Raw genomic sequence first — 20,286 nt, 5'->3', positions numbered from 1 at the left:
CCCTCAGCCACTCCTCACAAGATGTTCTCTAGACGCTTCGCCAGCTTCACTGCTCTTCTTTGGACATGCTCCAGCACAGCAATGTCTTTCTTATAGTGAGAGTTTCTCCAAAACTGAACCCAGTATTTGCGGTGTGGCCTCATCAATGCTGAGCACAAGGGGACAGTCACTTCCCTAGTCCTACTAGCCACACATTTCTGATACAAGCCAGGATGCTGTTTGCCTTCTTGGCCACCTGGGCACACTACTGGCTCATATTCAGGCATCTGTTGACCAACACCCCAGGTCCTTTTCCACAGTGCAGCTTACCCACCACTCTTCCCCAAGCCTGTGGCACTGAATGGGGTTGTTGTGACTCAAGTGCAGGACTCCATCACTCATACTTACAATTAAGAATGGTCCTACTTGAAAAATTTAAAGCTTATAACATTTCCCTCTTCAATCTTGGCATGTATATACACAAATACAAATATTTCTATAAATTATATCTGAAATTTCTGCTTTGTTGAAGAGTCTTTACATTTTGAATATGAGTATTGCAAGAATAAGTGATCTGTTATGTTTAATAAGGTATTTCCTAAGATTCTTCTACTACTCATTTTCTCTTCAGACCCCTTGCACTGAAGCCATTGGAGATATTGTGGGTATAATTTTACATGAGTATTGGTGTTTAAAATCCTATATTGATCTTAGAACAGACTATTCAGCTTGTAATTGTAAACTAGTTAATGCATAGGTAATAAAATAGACAAGTTTCCATTGCTGTCTGAGTTTTGTTTTGAAAAATGTTTCTGGGATCACCATTTTTGCTCTAAAGAGTTCAAGCCACTGTTTTCAGCTGCAGAATGGTTGAAGTAGATTTCCTAATTGTGATAGTGGATTTAGTTTATGTTACAGAAATGTTGCAATCACTACCATTTGAAAACAGCAGCTGAATGACCCCAGATATGGTGAATCAGCTAGCATTTGAATACACTAAAAATGCAGAGCTTTCTTTTAATTTTTTTAAGTAATATTTGTGTATCTTTCCTGGGGAAGAGGATCACAGAGTAGTTTTCACATGGCAATAGCATTCCTACAGCATTAATTTATTTTTTCTAGTTTTTGAGAGTGGACCAAGACAAAGACAGGGAATGCAGCCTGGACTGTGCAGGTTCCCCTCAGAAATCACTTTGTGCATCTGACGGAAGAACTTTTCTGTCCCGGTGTGAATTTCAACGTGCAAAATGCAAAGACCCTCAGCTGGAAATAGCCTACAGGGGCAATTGCAAAGGTAAGCACATCAAAATTTCTTTTGCCTGTAATAAAAAAAATAATAGACCTTAAATGTTTGTTTTTTTTTTTTAAATGCCTGTGTATGGAAATCTAGAAGTGCTATACTTGAAGAGTTTTCTAAAAACAAGCAGGTTGAAATCCATCCTATTCTATAACAATATACTACATATAGATAAATTAATCCTTACCCATCAGCAAAAATGTGACTCCCCCATCTATTTGCATTGTAATAAGCCACTGTTAAGGAAATTGTAAGATGAGATCCTTGTTCTGAAGGATGGTATCATTGGCAGGCTCTGAGTAACACAAGATTGTTATATCCCAAGGTTTCTTGTCTGATGCAGTTTGCTGTTGTAAGTTAGAGATGGTCAAATTCAGTCCTGCATTTCCTATCTCTAATAGGGAGTGGGGGAGGGAGAGAGAAAAAAAACAAAACAGAACAAAACAAAACCTAACACTTCACTTCTAATACTTCTGAAGTATTCACAGATACATCTTTCCACTTTTAAAGTATCCTGGTGCTAGAGAACACAGTTCCTTACTAAAAGTGTAGGGTGATCCCAAATACAATGATCGTCTTTCTGAAATGTAAGAATAACAGTGGTCATGAAGTTTTACTTTCCCTTTCTCTCTGTCCAAAAGAGAGGGGCGGGGAGAAGAAAACCCCAGGGACCACACCGATTCAACCTCTAGGAGGCAATTTTCCACATCATCTCTTTCCATTACCTCCAGTAAACCTCTGAAGCATCAAGACTGCTTCAAAGAGACATTCTGTCTCATCTTCTGCCTAGATGAAACACTATGCTCATTCTTCAGCCCTTTCATAATAAGCCATTGTATTAGCTGATGGATCTATTTACTTTTGTGGACAAAGATAACAGAATGAAGCTACCTGAGCCAAAGCTTTTGTTTCAGTCATGAACAACAGAGAAAATTATTGTGCACTTTGTATTTGTTCAGCATTAGAGCATTATACAGTTTTATGGAAATTAGTTTTGAGTGGTTTTTTTTATAACTTTTCCTTCTTACCATATTGGCAATGTCATCTGCAGGAAAGTTTTTACATAAGGATGCATTGAATTGCCCTACTGAAGGCATTCTCAGTGAAGCTGAAAAGGTTTTTTGCAGACAACTACTACAATTTTGAGAAGTGCTCATTTATTAATGAATAGTGTGTCAGTACAATCGTAGCCTTGGAATGAGACACCTTAGGCAGCTTAAATATTGCTAATAGCAAGTACATATCATGCCCTCATCAATCAGATGCTGTTAAACTTTCAGTTAAATGAATGCAAACATCACTGTTTAAACAGTTTTTCATCTGATTGGTAGTAGACACAATTGCCAATAATACATAAGCAAGAGACCAATGCTCATTTAAGTTTTACATTTTCACAGTCTTTCTTATTCAGTCAAAGGAGTCATATTTTGAAGTGACCAATGTATTTATTCCTACCCATGGCTGTAATAATCAGAAATATTTCTAGCTGTAAAATCAAGCTTTACTGAAGAAAAAGATGATTAGTGGAACTACCTGCAGTTTCACTTTTAGCATTGCTAAAGCTACTTTAGATAGCTCCATCAAATATTCTTTTGAAAGACCTAAGGAAGTCCTCATATTAAGAGCTCTTTTGAGACAGTTGCTTTTTAGTGGTGAGATTTGTTATTGCAGGTGATACTTTTTTTAGTAAGGCAAACCAAAAAGTGATGGTTACATTTCAGGGCAAATCTCAAGGTTTCAGAGTTTGCTTTCATTCCGTGTTGGAATGAAAGCAAATCCTTCTGGAAGTGTTCATCTGTCCTCCTAAAAAAACCCAAGACACACCCTCTACCCCCTTCATGCACTTCTCCCCCCCAAAAAAAAACAAAACAAAACAAAACAAAACAAACTAAAAGAACCCAAAACCAAACCAACCCAACCAACCAAAACCAAAACAAAACCAAAACAAATACAAAACAACCAAAACAACTTTGGTTCTGAAGCAAGTTTTGAGGTTACTAATGCAGGAAAAAAGGGAAAGAAACATGCATATTTGCATGTGGAAGTTGCAAAGGGATAAAAAAGATGATTCCTGGTATAGGATTCACAACTTTAAATCTGTGTCTGATATTCATCCATCATTGGTCAGAAAAGTAATTTTCCTCATATTCTTCTCAGCTCAAAATTCCTGTTGACTTCACAAAAATCTTGTCTGAAAATTAAATTCTTCCAGGTATGATTTCAATTAGTTGAAAATGTGGTGACCAGGTCTTTTTGTTTGGTTCAGTCTATTCACTAGAAATCTAAACACTTTGACAGTTTGTCAATAACTTTTTGGAATAATTTTGAGTCTATCATGTCTTCTTTAGAAACTCAGAACTGTGATTTCTTTTTATATCTAGAAGGGAGTTTGAACAGCCACCAGACTGACAGCTGCTTTCTTTGTGTCTTCTTTCCTGAAAAAGTCAAATTTAGATTGACTATCCTTTCTCCTCATCTGTTCTTAACATTTTACTCATCTGTTTTGTCTGATGGCTTAGAAAGAAATTACAGAGGGACAGTTTGCTTTAAATATGCTTGCTTTCCCTTCTTAATTAAAGTTTCATTCACAGCTACAGTGCTCAGTCCAGGTAATTCTTTAGCATTGTAAAGGAAACAATTTTTAGATGGTTGATCTTAAAACTAAACAATTTTCTTTTTTTACACTCCTGCTATAGTTCCTTATGGCTGCAGCAGAGAACAAAAGAGCTTAAACAAACCCGAAAATTAATGAACCCTGAACCTTCAGTTCTGAGAAACAACTCACCTTTGACAAAATAAGCATCAAAATAGACTGTTCTGATAGTGCTTTTTTTCTGAAGACATTACAAAGTTGTAGTGTGGTTTGTGGTTTTTTTTGTTTGTTTGCGTGTGTGTGGGTTTTTGTTTGTTTTTGTTTTGTTTTAGGACAGTCCTCTTCCAGGCAGTGCTGGAATCCATTGCTAAGCTTGGAAATGTTAGAAGAAGTTGTGATATCATAAAATTTCCTGCCTGCTTTTGCAGTTCCAAAGGTCTCAAATAATCTGTGTGCACTGTAGATGAACATCCACATTTATGGATACTTTTGAAAGCAAAATCTAAACTCTGGAGGTTTGCTGCTTGCTTGACACAGACATTTACTGTGCAACAAGATTGTGAGTCTAATATATAAATGTATGTTGACAGCTGAGAAATACTGTTTGTGTTAGGGGGGGCTGTTAAAATAACCCCTGTGATGGGAATCCACTACACACACACAAAAATGCTTCACAGTAAATCTTCACCCAGCAGAGCCAAAGAAAAACAAAAAAACATAAAAGCAGTGGAAAAACAATATGATTGCTTTTAAACTGGTCAAAAAGACACAGAGGTTATGTCCACACTAATTAATTCATTTTCCCAAGGACTGTATCTATGTGGCTTGGGGTTTGATTGGGCCAAGGACTGTTCCCAGTAGGCAGCATCCCCAGAGTCACCTTCTTTCAGGGGTCTAGGGGTACTCTTACAGGACTGATACATGCCAGGGTAGATCTATTGTCATTAATATAACCTTGGACGTGAGTCCTTTGGTACTCAGCCTAGTTCCTTTCACTACAGCTGGTGAGGATGGGGCTGGAGAGCTCTGGATGTCACAAAGAAAGTCATTGGGGTGTCACACAGGAAGTCTTTGTAGCCTGCAGAACGAAGCCTTTGATGCTCCTTGTTAGTGCATGCACAAAGCACGAACTGAAGCTTCTTAGCCTTGAAAATAGGAAGTACCACATCTACCAAAATTAAAAAAAAAAGGAAAAACCTAAGTCTAAAAAGCTAAGAAAACCCTTTAATTTAAAGCCTTGAATGATGCACTTGTCCATTATGAGTAGGACATATTGCCCAGCACTGCAGTCCTCTAGAGGTTCAGTAGTAGTTAGTTTTACATTTAATGGGTGTTGTGCTTGTGTGGAGACTGAAACCTAGAAGACGACAGCTAAAAGCATCTTCCCTCACAGAAATTGGAGATGCATTGCTGAGTGAGGATCTCCTTTATCTTACAGATGTGAGGCTGAATGTCTGTCACAAATCATGATAGATGAGACTATCTGGAACATGTTTTGTTTTTCTCATGAAGCAACTTGTGTATCCTATACGCAGAGGTCTTTTTTTTTTAATTTTTCTTTGTTAACTGTTCAGAATTCCTTTGTAAAGTTTAGTTGTATCAGTATAGGATGATAAAGTACGAGAAATTTTCTACTGTCATGAAAATTTTGCATTATAAGTACCAAAACAAAAAATTTTCTGCAGACTCCTGTCACTTTCACCTTTGCTAAAATCTACCAGGTTTGCTATTTTTTATTCTCCATTACTGAACTTTCTTTTTTCCCCCATGAACTTTGAAAATATGAACTCATATTTTTTCCTAAAGCAGTTTTAAAATAATTTTAGGCTTTTCAAGTGGTTTTCTTTAATAATAAATAAAGTTTATGAACTTTGAAACCTAACATTACGATGCTGGGCGCAGGTGAGTGGGATTGAAATTTTTTTTTGAGGAAACTGTACCTTTTTTCTTGACATAACAGCAAGCTTTATTCCTAGCTGGGTTAGTGTAAGATTTTTCTGTGGGATTAATAGAGATTTTCAGAGTACAGAAACTGAGTAACTCCCCGTTGGGCAGCTTTTCATCTCCCATCTCAGCAGCTTCAGGTGTGAAGTGTAGAAAGTGTGTTAGCTGATTTTATCTTGCTCAAAGACAGTGATGTCTGTAACAGGAGGGTCTAGTGGACCACAGATGTTTTTTTTTTTCTAGTGGACCATGAAGTGAACAGTGCCTAGTGTCCAGCAGCAGCCCAAAAATTTGATATTTTGACATTGTGATCAATGGAAAAACAAATTCACATTTAGTCCTGCCAACATACCTCTGCCAATTTTGCTAATGGTATAAGGGTGAGTGGGAATGGTTGGCACTGTAGTTAATCTGGGATAGTTTAAACTTTATTTAAGCATTTAAGCTCTTTATATGAATGTTTGCTGAGATTCAGGCAGTTTGTCAAGAAGAAGCAGATGAGCATGTGCAGTGCCTGTGACTGAATTTTGGATGTCTGTGGCTACTGGGAATGTTTCACCTGAACCACAAAGCCTCTGTCTCCCATAGAGATGTCCCTCTTAGAGTTAGCTAAAAGGAGATCATGTTGATTTAACTGAAGTTTGCCCTGAATGTGGTCTGAAAGCATTGCAAGATAATGCATTCAAAAATACCTTTTTTTTTTTTTTCCCCTCTTCTTGTTCCTTAAATAATATTAGGAATACTTGTTCCATTTCTCTGTTTTTAAGTGAATGTACCAGGTCTGCAATTTGGGCACTGGAAACTAGTATTCTGAATGTATTAAACAAGTGGCTCAGTAACAGTATTTGATATTTTGACGTTGTGATCAATGGAAAAACAAATTCACATTTAGTCCTGCCAACATACCTCTGCCATAACCCAGAGTTCTTGAAATGTTCCAGCTGAGGTGCTTTAATTTCTTGGTTACTTTACCATTGCTTCACTGAAATGACTTCTCTAGTGGCTGGAGGTTTGATAGAAATTGTTGATCACTGTAAAATTGCAACTGCTAACTTGAATTACATTTCCTTACATCACTGTCAACTTGTAGCAGCAACCTGAGTTTACAGGTAACTCAAACTGGACTTGGGACACATCTCTGAGAGGTTCATTCTCAAAATATCAGTGTAAGAATGATATCAAAATTGTGAGTGGCTTGACATTTAGTCTGGCTGGCACTCAGAATATGTATTCAGGATTTGTAGAGGTGGCCCCAGCAGGACCTTACTGCCTAGTGAGTGCTGCAGGGACAGCCATCACACACAGTAGTGTCACTGTTATTCTATTCTATAACTATGTAAATTCCCTTTCTCCATTGGAAACCCTAGATAGCTCATGTTTAGCTTAATTCATTTATGGTACCTTCAAGAGCATGGCTGTTTAAAAATGCCATTCTTTTATGGGCTATCATAGACAAAACAAAAGGTACTATCTTCATTCTCACGACTCGTCTAAAGTACTGAAGCACATAAAATATGAGTGGAATTTCCCATAAAGAGGTATTTTACTATTTGCTATTTACTTTCCTTGAAGAAAGAAACACCCAGCATTTTTCACTACTGATGAAAGCTTTCTTTTAATGAAACAAGTTTCACTCACTTGAATTATTAGTACAATGAGTTAATGAATGATTTAAGGACATGCTTGAATGATTTGAGATGTTATGAATTAAGGCATATTTCTGTCCTTGGATAAACATGCTGATATGATTTTTCCTTTGTGAAGAGGAAGAGGACAACCCTGGGCAGTGGTTGTTTTGGGCTTGTAAGTTAATCTTTGTCTCATAGTTCATGAACCTAAGCATCCTTTGGAGATTAGCTGAACAACTGAGCTGTAAATACATAGTTCCTGAGTGTGCACCTTGTCCTCCTTCCCACAAAGGAAAGATCAAGGTCAGGTTTGTCTGTGAGCCCAGTGCAAACCTGACATGCTCACAATGCCCAAGCATGTCCCTTGGGTCAGCGTGAGGACAGGGACATTGGCCTGGCCAGTCTACCTCCTGCCAAGAAGGCAGCCCTGTGGGCTGCATTTAGGTGGCAGAATGTGCTCCTGAGATATTTTGTTTGGAGAAAGACATAGTGAGTAAACTTGGTTCTTTTCCTAACTGAAATGAGTGAAAGTGGGACTGGACCAAAGTGTCTGTCTGTAAAATAACCCTAAACACACACTGAGAGCTTGCACAGCCTGCAGACTGAAAGCAAAACAGTTTTCACTTGTGCTCACCTTTCCCTTTTCTCTTGTCCCTTTTCTTTTTCTCACCTTTTACAAGGAAAAAGAAAAAAATAGGGATGCAGGCTTATTTTTTAGCATTTATTTAATTAATATATTAAAATAAGAACATATTAAGAAGTGTTATCAGTTGGTTTTGTTTTGTTTTAAAATAAACCTGGGGAAAAATTTATTATAGGACAGATTTTAATCTTAAACTACTTTTAGCTAGGAGCTGTGTCCTCCTTTTTCAGGTGTTTTCTCAGTGAAGACACTGTGCTTAATCTGTAGGATGACTGCACATTTCCAGAGTGTAATGCTGGCAGTCCTGATACAAACACTGTTCAGCCTGAACCTCAATTTGGTTTTGAGTCTTCATTTATGTTATGTATCAAGCTGTTATTTATTAAGCCACTGTAGTAAAAGTATTAATTTGAGAAACAAAACATTCAACATATTGATGAACAAAAAGTATCTACATACAGGACTTAATTTATGTAGTCTCTGAAAAAGCAAGAGGAGTTGGCTTCTGATTATGCTTTTTAGTAGGTATTTAATAGAGGTGGCTGAATCTTTAAGTACATTTGGAATATTTTTTGTGGAATATCCTTTGCTCTTTTAAATGTGTCTACTGGTACGTGGAACATAGGACAAGTAATACTGAAACAGCATCCACAATTTGCTGGAGGTGGAATTTATCTCTTTTTAAAATGCTCAATTTTTCTTGATAATATTTGTCCAAGCAGAATTTGCCAAAGTGCTGCATAGAAACAAGGCATGTAGTTCATAGCCACAAAGAAGGTACCTTTTTAAAATCAAATATGCATTACTTCAATTGTATGAAAGTAGTATTTTTTGTTGTTGTTTTGTGGAGTTTTTACTTCTGCTCATGTATTTTCAATTTAAGTTTCAGGGTTAATATAAAATAAACATCTTAAAGCAAGTGAAGTAGAAACTACTAGTGCTAAACCAATAATACTGCACTGAAGATTAGGAACCACAAATAGCTGTGAACTTTCTCAGATTCTCAGTGCAAGAATTATAAATTGGTCCATATTAGACTGCTCCAAACTATTAAATCTCAGTTATTCTCAGAAAACCTAGTCTTGCCTTCAGTATGTAAAAAAAATTAGAAAGCTGTAGCTTTAGTTTTTCTTGCAAATATTTGATTTGGTTCTAGTCAGACCATATCTCTCCAAATGTGACTGTTAGCAAATTGAGAGAAATATTATTGTGCCAAGAAGGAATTCAGCACAGCATTCCTTATTTTATCTTAAAGCTTAGCTATCTGAGTTGCTGGGTGGTTGCAAAATGGGGAAGGGGGGAGAAAGAAAAAGATAGAAAAGTAGAAAACAGCAAAGAAAATCCACGCTGCCTGTGTCTGTTAGATGCCAATAGAGAAGAGTTTAGGCTAATATTGCTCTGCTGTTTAGTTTGAGTCCAGAATGCAGCAATAAAAACAAATAGTGAAGGAGTCAGCCAGCTCTTGTCATGAAGCAACAGGTCTTTATTTTATGGCTGTGTCAGGCTAAATGTCTCTGCTGACATCCATTCCAACCCAAGAGGCTAATCATCTCTGCACCTTTAAAACTGAAGTTTTCAGCATGTATAGCTTGCTTTGTGTTTTCTGGCACTGATGGCTACAGCTATTTCTATGCTTCATTGGTAGATGTGATCAGTTCTTTGGAATATATATTGGCTTGGGTCAAATGTCATAGAAAATTTTCATTTTATGAGCACTTTATGAGATATAAACAAATTGATGTCTTGTGCTCTGAATAAAGTATTTTTGTGCTAAATTAACTACAAATTAAAATAATTTGATATATCACTACTAGTTAACAAAAAGGTATAGCAGTGGGAAAGAAACAGAAGTAGAAAAAACTGCATAGTTCATTGTCAATTCAGTGAGGTGCTCAGATGGACAGCTGCCTTTAAAAAGTTTGCTGCACTGTATATTCCTCAACTTAAGAGCAATAAAGTGTATATAGGTATTCTAACATAATGGAGGGGCAATAAGGGAAACTGCAGAGAAACTGTGAGAGGTATTTGCATTATGTGTGCCTATACTAGGTCTGCTTGTTCATAACCATGTGACTGTAGAGTTTTCTTTTCAGAGTAAGGATAGCTAAGTATCTGTGGAAAGCCCTCAAGGGACCTTTCTCTTCAAACAATTAAGTGTAACAACTTTATAAGTAGTTTTAACAAAGTGGTAAATGTTTCTGATCTGTTCCACAGGATATCTCATCTATAATAAAATAACTAAACTGTGAAGTGTATTTTATGCATAAATACATAACAAGCTTGTGTCACACACAGTAATCTCTTTGAAAGCAAGCAAAGTCTGCTCAGTGTATTGAGACAGGGAACAGTACATTTATTCTTCCTGAAATATATAACAAACCAAGCAATACCAGATGAACTAAACCAAAACCTTTGCAGGAGATTTATCTATTCTTTTGGCAAGCTGTTTACTTTTCCATGAGAGAATCTGGGATAGATCTCCCTGTGGAGCCCTAAAGTTGCTGTAAATTCAGTTGTATTAAATGTCATTTTAGAGATGGTGTTTACACCCTCGATGAGTTTGTGTCATTGTTTTAAAGATAAACTTCTACTTTGTGGTAATAAACTTCTCTCTGTGTGATGTATTATTCAAGGATAAGCCAGCAGAGTTGAAGCTGATGGATGTTTTCTTTTTCTTTTTTTTTTTTTCTTCTTCTGAAGCTCAGTGTTTTCAGTGCTGTACTGTTGGAAATAAGGCATAAAATGAGATTAGTTCCAAGTCGGTTTTGTGCTGTTTGTGAGGCTAATTCTGTTTCCAGAATTTCCTTGAGTACTACAACTTCCTATTGACTTCAGTGCTATCTCAGGTAGTCCATTTCTCCAAGGTCCCATGTGACAGAATATGGTTCTGGATCTTGCAGCGATGTACTGGCACCACTTCACTTCATAAGTGAATATCTTTTCTGTTGCATATAGAAGCTTAGGAGAGAATTAAGATGACTTTCTATTTCAGCTGTGCTTCTGGACACTGGTCTCCTCTGGAAGCCAGATTGTCATCAGGGCAATTCAGAAAGACTGCCCAAACAGCTACAACTATGTGATCTCCCCAGTTCTGTGTATTTATGTCTACTCCCATGCACTAATTTTTGTCTTTAGCTATACAATTTAAGATGTATTTGTCTTTTTAAACATCTGTCTTTGCAGTCCACAGTGCTACAATTCTACACTAGCCTACGTATTGTGCTAAAATGCACAATGCACTGTATACTGTGCTAAAATGCATTGAGTCTCCTGTACCAACCCAGTTTGACAGCTAGTACAGTCCACATGAACTAATTTAAGGTAAACTGATGGATCTTCATGCTCAGTTTCTATGCTAGGAGAAGCTTTTCCCCAGCAAGCCTCTGGGACGTAAAAGGTCATTTACCTGGAATTCAGAGAATAAAGTCTCACCAAGTCAGTCACTGACATAATTCTAAATTACATCTGGGCATATATATCTGCAGATTTTGTTTTTCCCATTTTCTGGGCAGAGAAAAATAAGGCTTCATTTCAGCCACCGTTTTACAGGTCTTAGAACCAAATGGTCTTTTCACTAGGCCATGTACGAGATTCCAGCTTGAGCCTGCTGGGTCCTTTATTAAAACTTGAGCTAGGGAGAGAAAGAAAATGTAGTCAGTTTTCTAGTCAAAAATCAGTAACAGTTTCAAGCCTCTTATTTTTCCATTAGATGGTTCCAAAAGTTTAAATAAAAACAGATTTTTTAAAAAGCACAGTGTTGGACAGTGCTTTTTGTCCTTCTAACACTTTGCAGGCTTGGAGTCCTCTCTGCTGTCAGGTTGTTTATCACCAGAGTGATGCCACTCACCTCAAAAGAGTTTAGCCTGCTTTCATCAGGATCCATGATGATCACAATCAAAGCTGTGGGCTGATTAATCAGCACAGAGGTGCCAGTTAAGTCCCATCACCTTTCACTCTCAGTCTTCTTTTCAAAACAGTCAGGTGCCATCCTGATCTGAATTATTCCTGTTCTAGGTAAAGAGGAAAGTTGAATATGTATGCGAGAGACTTCACTGGCATCTCCCTTGATGTCAATATTCTTATAAACCTCCTTCTGGCAAGCCACTTAAGCCTGGATTTATCCTACTAATTTGAGGTTCATGTGAGTTATCTTCAGTAGTTACACTTGTGCAGCTCATAGACAAAAATTACGTGGGTATGCTCCCAGGACTTTGCACAGCAAGTCCCAGAGTTGTCTTCCCTGAGCAAGCCTGAGCAATGGCCATGTGATGGGTTCATTTCCCTGTGGATTAGAACTGGAGCCATCACTGACTTTTGTGTGTTAGGAGCTGCAAAGCTTCCATACATCTCTCTCTTCTTTGATGCTTTGATGTGAGCTCATGTTTCAGCCTTTCTCCCAGTCGTGGTGAAAATGTATTTTCTAATCACTTTTCAGCTGTTAATTTACATAAATTAGGATTTAGATCTCCTGAATTCTTCTTTTCCTTTGGAAAACTTCTTTGAAATTGCATAGAACGTATTGCAGCTGGGACCCAGGCAGATGCTCAGGTGGTGTAATCTTACAATTTTTTTACTAAAGATATTGTAACTTCTTTTGGTTTCTGTGATATTTTATTTAGAGGCAATTTAGCTCCTCTGAATTAATAATGTTCACTATTATTCTGAGGAATAATGTTTCTATATGTCTTCTTTTTTTTCTTTACCACCCTATTACATTTCTTCTGTCAGGTTTGGACCACATCTCTGTGTCCTAGTTATTCCCCTGTGGTAATGCATTGAAGTAAAAACACCAGAACCAGGAATAATGTTTTGACCATACACAGTTTCAGATGGATAACTTGATAAGAGATCTTCCTCATGGGTTTATTTTGGGTATACTGAAGCACAGTAATGCCCAACAGCTTGAAAATGTTTTCATAGTTATATAATGCAAAATAAGACTTCAAACGTGAATTTTATATTCCACTAAATTGGGTCATTGTTGATTTTAAAGCATATTAGATCATCGACAAATAGGAGGCCTTTAGAGCATCAGGCTGTTTAGGAATAAGTGGTGGACAGTTTTGGAGAACTTCTTGCTCCTTGGCGTGTTTTTATGGTAATTCAAATATTGGAGATAATTTACAACCCTGCTGGTACTATACCAGAGACTTTATGGGATCAAATTCATCTCACTTTTCCTTTTAGACATTTAAACCACATGTCATTCTAGAAAAACGAGGACAGAGGTCCAACAAAGGAGTGATTTATTTTCAGTTAAAATACTAGCTACATTAAAACCACATGTTATTAAGTACCGTATAACTAAACCATGCTCAGAAGGCAGCTTACGACACCAAAGCTTGCTTAGACTGTTCCTTTTTAGTTTTTTCCCAAAAAACTTTGACAGTGCATGCATTAACAGACTTTACCTGAGCTGCACAGTACACTGACTATAATTCTTCCTTGATGAAACAACTTATTAAAGTACCAGAGTACAAGTTAATTCAGTTCCATATTCTTTTTTCTCACATTTCTGAGTGGCTGAACTTTTCTGTCTGTTTTAGGTAACATTATATCTTTGTGAATATCCTTCCTGAAATACCATAATACAATTAAAGTGGTTAGGACTGAAATAGTTTTTCAAAGTGAAACAATTTGCATTTTGGGCATTTTACCAATATGAACTCTGATAACACTCTTGTGAGAAGAGTGAACTTATGCACAGAAGTAGTGCACATAAATCCAAGACCATAAGGGAAATCAATACAAAGATAAGAATTAAGAGGCCCCAGTTTTGTTTTCAGGATGCAGATGCTGAGGATCAGTTTCTATCCTCATTATGCTGCACTTCCACACCAGATTGCCTAGGACTTGAAGGGATTTTTTAATGCTAATGTCAGGTGAGTTGTCCAAAGCTTGGACAGCGATGACCAGTGAAGGATTCATCTTGTACACAGGACGTTGACAGTTGCACCAAGCTTTTCTGCTGGTTCAGTGCATGTGTGTCTGGATGATACTGGACACAGAGAGAGTGTTTAAGGGACTTGAAACATAGCTGGCTCACCTCTGTACTCCTGGGGAATGTCAGATACCAAAGTCCTGTCAAGATATACAGATATCAAATGGGGAAGTGAAAATGTTGCCTCACTGTTCGTATTCTATTCAACGTGCAACTTGCATGGACTAGGAAGCCTGTCCCTGGGCATTCTAAGAACTATGCAAAAATTCACAAATCACCCCAACACCCCTGCCTCACAGGTAATCACTGGATGATTTTAGCCTTAAAAGAGAACTAGCCAGTTGCTGTCAAACAGTCTTTAAACAAAACAGGGATCAGAAACAGCAAATTTCCATGCTTGTATGCTTGAGATCATTCTAATTCAGATCTTACAGTCACATCATGAAATCATTAATACACCCATAAGGTTGCCTGGCATTCTCATTTCTCCTAAAATTGCTTAGCTCAAGCAGATCCTGAAGTATTGATTACGCATCAGCAACAAATTTTACTAAAATTTGTAGCAGCTTTAAAGAAAAAAGGTACAACTTGTGTCTTTTCTCAGCCCTTGGCTGCCTAATTGAAATGTAAGTATATGTAGTAGACAGTATAATATACTTGACAATAGAAATTCTACTGAGTTAAAGCTGTCTAGTTGGCTACCTTGTCTTGGATGGAGAGCAGTATCAAGTAGTGCAGGAGATGGTGCAAGAAACCACACATTGGGCAAAAAAGGACCATGTGGCAGACATGACATGTGCCATGTCTAAATCATTAAATGTTCATTATATTTTAGTATCATATTAATTAAGCGTGCCCCAAATTATTATTGAATCACCTCCTCACTAAGCCCTTGTGCTGTACCTTTTATTTTATTTGTTTTTTCCTCTGGCCTGGTAGGCACATCTGTTGTCACAGCTGAGATCACTGCCTCACTGCAGGAGAGGGTATGTGAACTCATGGTAGGAACTACAAGGCAGCTGTACTCTTGATGTCTCTTTTGCCTTTTCTGAAGCACTAGAAAGCTGCTGCTGCCACCCGCAATGACAGAATATTGTGGGGCACAGTGTGTCTGCAATTGCTGAGTTAAATTGATAGGAGAAGCCCTGTTTGTGCTTCTGCCCTTTGGTGGCAAGGTTATATCTCCAGGCATCTTATTTACCAGTTCTGGATTATTGTCCAGAAATCATTGTCTCCATTGGTTTTCTTTCCTAAACGTAGTGGATGTGATTGTACATTTTCATTGATTATAATTCTGGTTCTCTTCACATGGGTCTTGGAGCCTTCTTCCTTTTTCTTAGTTTAGATTATCATCTGTCTTTTCTTCATATTGCATCACCCAACTGACTTATCTTCTCCCTTTCTCTAGATGTTTCCAGATGTGTGGCTGAACGGAAGTACACCCAGGAGCAAGCTCGCAAGGAATTTCAACAAGTCTTTATCCCAGAGTGCAATGATGATGGCACATACAGTCAGGTTGAAATTTTTTCATTCAGCATCATGCATGGCTGGAAAGTCAGAATGTGTATATTTTCAGAGGATGAAGAAGAGACAGATGTAATGAAGGGAAATGTATTTCAAGATGAAATGTAATTTATGCTAAGACTGACGTTAAAATATGGAAGGAAATTTTGTGCCAAGTCCTTGTTCTTTTTTTCAGTTAGCCAGCAAAAGAGCCAAACATTATTGTTGTTCATGGGATACACTCCCTGTTCTTCTAGGCTGAAGCAGCTGAGTCATTCTTGTAGCCTCCTGAATACTCGTCAGATGGTAAAATGCTTGGAATTTCTGTGCTGTTCCTGATTTGAGCTATAAATCTTGTGACCAGAGTCCATATCTTAGTGCTAAAGCATGAATGATACAGGATTCTTCCCTATTCTCAGCTGAATGTCTATGCAAGTTTATGGTCTGAGATTAATTTACTTATGTTAGGTCATGGAATTCAGAAGGGACACAGTTATAAGCTTATCTGTTCATATATATTCCAATCAAGATCACCTTCTGCTACCTCTGTACTGCAATTCAGTTGCAAACTTGTGCAGAAGACAATCCATCTCATTTTAAGCATGGTGAGGGAAGTGATATTGGCCCTGAGGAAATATAACACAATTGATTTCTGAGAGGAATTCCAAGAGCTTCCTTTCTGACAGCTTGGGATATGAATAATGCTGGCAAAAGAACTCTGTCCTGCTCCTTCAGTGGGTAGAACAATATGTTCTCTATGTGGAAAAAAAACTTGGGATTGCTTGCTTCAGGAACAGTTTATATGTCCCTTAAGAAACTTTATAGTGAGGGTTTCATAACACCTGCACCTCACTCTTCTGAAGTAGGATGTAAACAATCACATATTTCAATAGTTTTTCCCTTCATTGGATTCTGAAGGACATACCACACTTTGTGTAAAATAAACTCTTCTTTTTGCTAAAGAATCATATTTAGGACTGAGATTAGGTCTATTATGGTTTATTGTTTTGGCTTTTGTCAATATAATTTGATGGACTAATCTTTTGTACTCGTGTCATGAACTCTGTGGAATAACAGACAAACTGGACATGGTTCATGGTGTTTCTGACAGGTTCAGTGCCATAGTTACACTGGATACTGCTGGTGTGTCACCCCCAATGGTCGTCCTATCAGTGGTACTGCTGTGGCCCACAAAATTCCCCGGTGCCCAGGTAAGACTTGTTTGGCTGGCCAGGTCGTGACATTGTCTCACGAATAGCAGAGTTTATCTGTGACATCCAATTAGACTTAAGAAAACAAAATATTTACTGCAAGAATAGTTCAGCCCAGAAACAGGTGCTGGTGGAAGCTGTGGATGCCCCATCCTTGAGACTTTGCAAAACTCAGCTGGACAAAACTCTAAGAAAGTGGGCCTAGCTTTTAAGCTAGCTCTGCATGAGGTCTGAAGTCACTGCCACCCTAACTCTCCCTGTGATTCTATGATCCATCTACTTTATTTGTACTATAATCTAGCTATTGAAGGACTTTTCTGCAGGGGTTCCTTGTATGATATTTATGTGTCAATATATGAAATCATGCAGCTGACTTGCTAAGGTAGTCCTTTCTCTATGTTGAAACTGTCTTGCACATAAATTAATTGCAAAAAAATTAAGTATTCAGAGTATAAAAAATATAAATCCACACCTCCAAAAAAATATGCAGTACCAAGGTCCTGATTTGTAACATAGCCCAATGAAAGAACTCCCACAGCAAATTCCATGAATGACCAAACTCAGAGGAGAAATAAAAATGAAACAAAGCATTAAGAACATAATGGAATAATTGTCCGTGGAAATTAACTGGCAGTCAGACTCATTGCTGTGTGTGTACTGCCTTTTGTCTTTCATCAGGACAATTAACAGGTTCACTTTTTTTTTAGGAATTTGCTTGTGATCCTATTTCATTGCCACTGATAATAAATATAAATCCCCAGTGTATGAACATTTGCCAGAATTGCTATTCGCCTTCCCTGAGGCTGACAGAATTGCACAAAAATACTTGAGCTCTACTGATTGTATTTCTGTTTGTGTTGCAGCACCATTCTTTGCCAGAGAGCAGAAAAAATAGCTTTAAAAAACTAACCCTGTGATGTAAATGAAGCTTAAAATAAAAAAGTGATTAGAGCTTTTGAGGGAATTCACCTGGTCTGAACTACTTCAATCACACAAGCACAATATTGATGCTTTTAACAGATAGATAGAGGAAGGAATGGACCATTGAGAATGTTTCAATAGAGATTATAGAAAAAAACATAAAAATTTTTCTACTTTGAAAGTCTGTCTTGTTTAAATGATTTGCAGGATCTTCAAAGCATATTGCCTGTAGCTGAACTTTATACAGAAAGAAGGCTTTTCAGACTAATAATTTTGATCCAGTCTGAAAAGTCACTGTAGAAAGACAGTCAATTGTGAAAAATAACATAAAAAGTTCAGAAGCCTTAAAATAGAGAAAAAAATATTAATTTTGGTGTAATCATTGTTTATAACTGGATCACACCTTCAGAAGTCATGTGGTTAGGATAGTATTTTTGTGCTACTTTTTGAATAGAAGTGGTTTTGTATGTCCATAGCCAGGATTTCTCTGAAATTGTGCTTTCATTGCTTTCTCTGCAATATTAATATATAGATTCCTGCCTTTCACTGACATCAGTGAAAAAGGGGTTGTGCTGATGCTGAAAGTCCAACAAGTAATTTTTTGGCATATGTGTCACAAGACATGGCTTTATTTTTAGCTCAAAATGTTGCTTAATTAGTGTATTTTCACTCTTCATATTTGGCACTACTGAGGAGAAGCTGCAGTGTAGTTCCAGGTTAATTAATAGATTAGTATAAGAATTATTCTATCTCTAGAGGAATCAAGCCCTAGTTTGTCTCAAAGGTGTATTCATTTGCCTAGCAGATAAACTGCCAGGCTGCTTCAGCTCATTTTTGGAGGTCTGGGAAAGGAAGTTACTTTTACAGAAATGCTAAGGAAAGGATGATATTAGCACTTGATTTTAATTTAGTAACTCAGAGATAAATAGACTGCTCCAGAGCTCAGGTGAGTATGCAGAGCCTGATTTTGAATGTTCCAATTGTTATAAGACCCTTTGAGGTTATCTCTCTACTTTTTCTCCCCTGCTTGTATCAGTGCTCTCCTGTTTTACTGCTCACCATTTCTTTGTCCCTGAGGAAAGTGGTCAAGCTAGAGCAGTTTGGAAATACATTTGAAATGCTAGGAGACTTTGCAGTGGTAGTGGCCAAGGGCTTAGTCTTAAAAGATATGGGAGAAACCTTCTCATTCAGCAGAGAAGGCAGCTACAGATTTTCTCAGAAATTTATGTGATATAATAAAGCAAAACTTTGCTCTTATATTGCAGAATGAAAGCCTGAAGCACAATTACACCTTTGTCCCATTTCCCAGTATATATTCAAAATTTCTGTCCCCTTAGGACAACATGTTTTTCCCCCTAGAAGGACTGTTGAGATTTTCCATATCACCAGTGATGCCCTTTTGTACTTTTTCTTTAGTAGGCTCTGCATGGGAATTACATTCAAAATATTAGTGGGTGTATTGAAATTGAGTAAATGTATTCCTGTTTTAACTACTATTTCAGGGGTGCCATTTCTTCCAACACTGTTGCCCCACTCACCCTAATACACTGCATCATTGCTTGCTTTGCTGCAGGCATTGCCTTGATATTTTTTTGATACTAAAGGCATATCTCTGTTAGCGGTGGCATCCTGACACAGACATTTTTCTGTATTTTCACTTGCTTCTGTGTGTTCTGCAGGCATGATGCTATAGCTATTTCAAAGACATTTATGCTCATTTCTCAGTTTGCAGGTACCAGACTTTTTTCTCCCAGAACCATTTTTGCAACGTTTTCCCTTTAGAGAAGAATGCATACAGAAAATCAAGATAGAGCAAGTTGTGAGCATGCTTTTATACATCATAGAAAATGTCATACCATGGAATATGTGAAAATTTCTCCTTTTAACGAATGTTCAGTATTTATTTTCAATTCTGTATTAGCTCTTCAGTAACTTCAGATAATGTTTGAATACTTGTCTAATCCTTTGTACTGCTCCTAAATTATGGGATAATTTCTTACCTTTTATTTGCTACGAGTAGAACCACCTTTGACTTTGGTGAATATCCAGAAATAGGAAAGAAGAGCATGGCAGCTTGGAAGAACTGGGATTTTAACAGTGGAAATATGGAGCAGAATTTAGGATGGGCAGTTAGGAGTTTGATTTCCTGATTCCATCCCCTGTCCATGTTTCACATTTACTGTGTGATATGGGATAGGTGAAACAACCTCTAAGTTTAGATAAACTGTTAATATTAGTTAGCTGCATAATGTGATGCTTCCTAAAGTTATCTCAGGTCCTCAGATGGAAAAGTGCCATATGTCTATTTGTTATGCATCTGTAATAGCTGTATGAGCCATTTTTTGCTTGTTGTGTTCCTCTGGTTGCTCCTATTGAAGTTGTCTTTTTTGCTAGAGATACAAGGTGTGGAAGCATGAAAGTTATAAGCAGCATTTAAAAAAGCAGGACTTTCCAACTGATTTATGTAAAACCTTTGCTTTAATTACTGTATCTTTACCTGAAAGAGGCTGTTCTCCCATCCTTTCCTGTTGTTCCCACACCAACACTTGGTACTGTTAAAATACACATGATAAATCTCAGGATGCCATTCCACTTCATAGAAAAAATCTCAACTGTTGCAGGATCA

At 37.4% G+C, this 20,286-nt stretch overlaps 1 protein-coding gene across 1 annotated transcript in view; it reads left to right on the top strand.

Moving 5' to 3' along the window:
* Positions 1-1,101: 1,101 nt before the first annotated feature.
* Positions 1,102-20,286, top strand: part of SMOC2 (SPARC related modular calcium binding 2) — a gene marked incomplete at its 5' end in the record, with an annotated part of 95,959 nt that continues 76,774 nt past the window's right edge. The window contains 3 exons of the mRNA XM_008942633.1: positions 1,102-1,273; positions 15,434-15,540; positions 16,640-16,739. Of these exons, the coding sequence (XP_008940881.1) occupies positions 1,102-1,273; positions 15,434-15,540; positions 16,640-16,739 (379 nt within the window). The remainder of the gene's footprint in view (positions 1,274-15,433; positions 15,541-16,639; positions 16,740-20,286) is intronic.

This window comes from Merops nubicus, unplaced genomic scaffold (genome assembly GCF_000691845.1).
Source record: "Merops nubicus isolate BGI_N331 unplaced genomic scaffold, ASM69184v1 scaffold13116, whole genome shotgun sequence".
NCBI classification, from domain to species: domain Eukaryota; kingdom Metazoa; phylum Chordata; class Aves; order Coraciiformes; family Meropidae; genus Merops; species Merops nubicus.
This window is presented reverse-complemented; position numbering and strand designations above follow the sequence as displayed.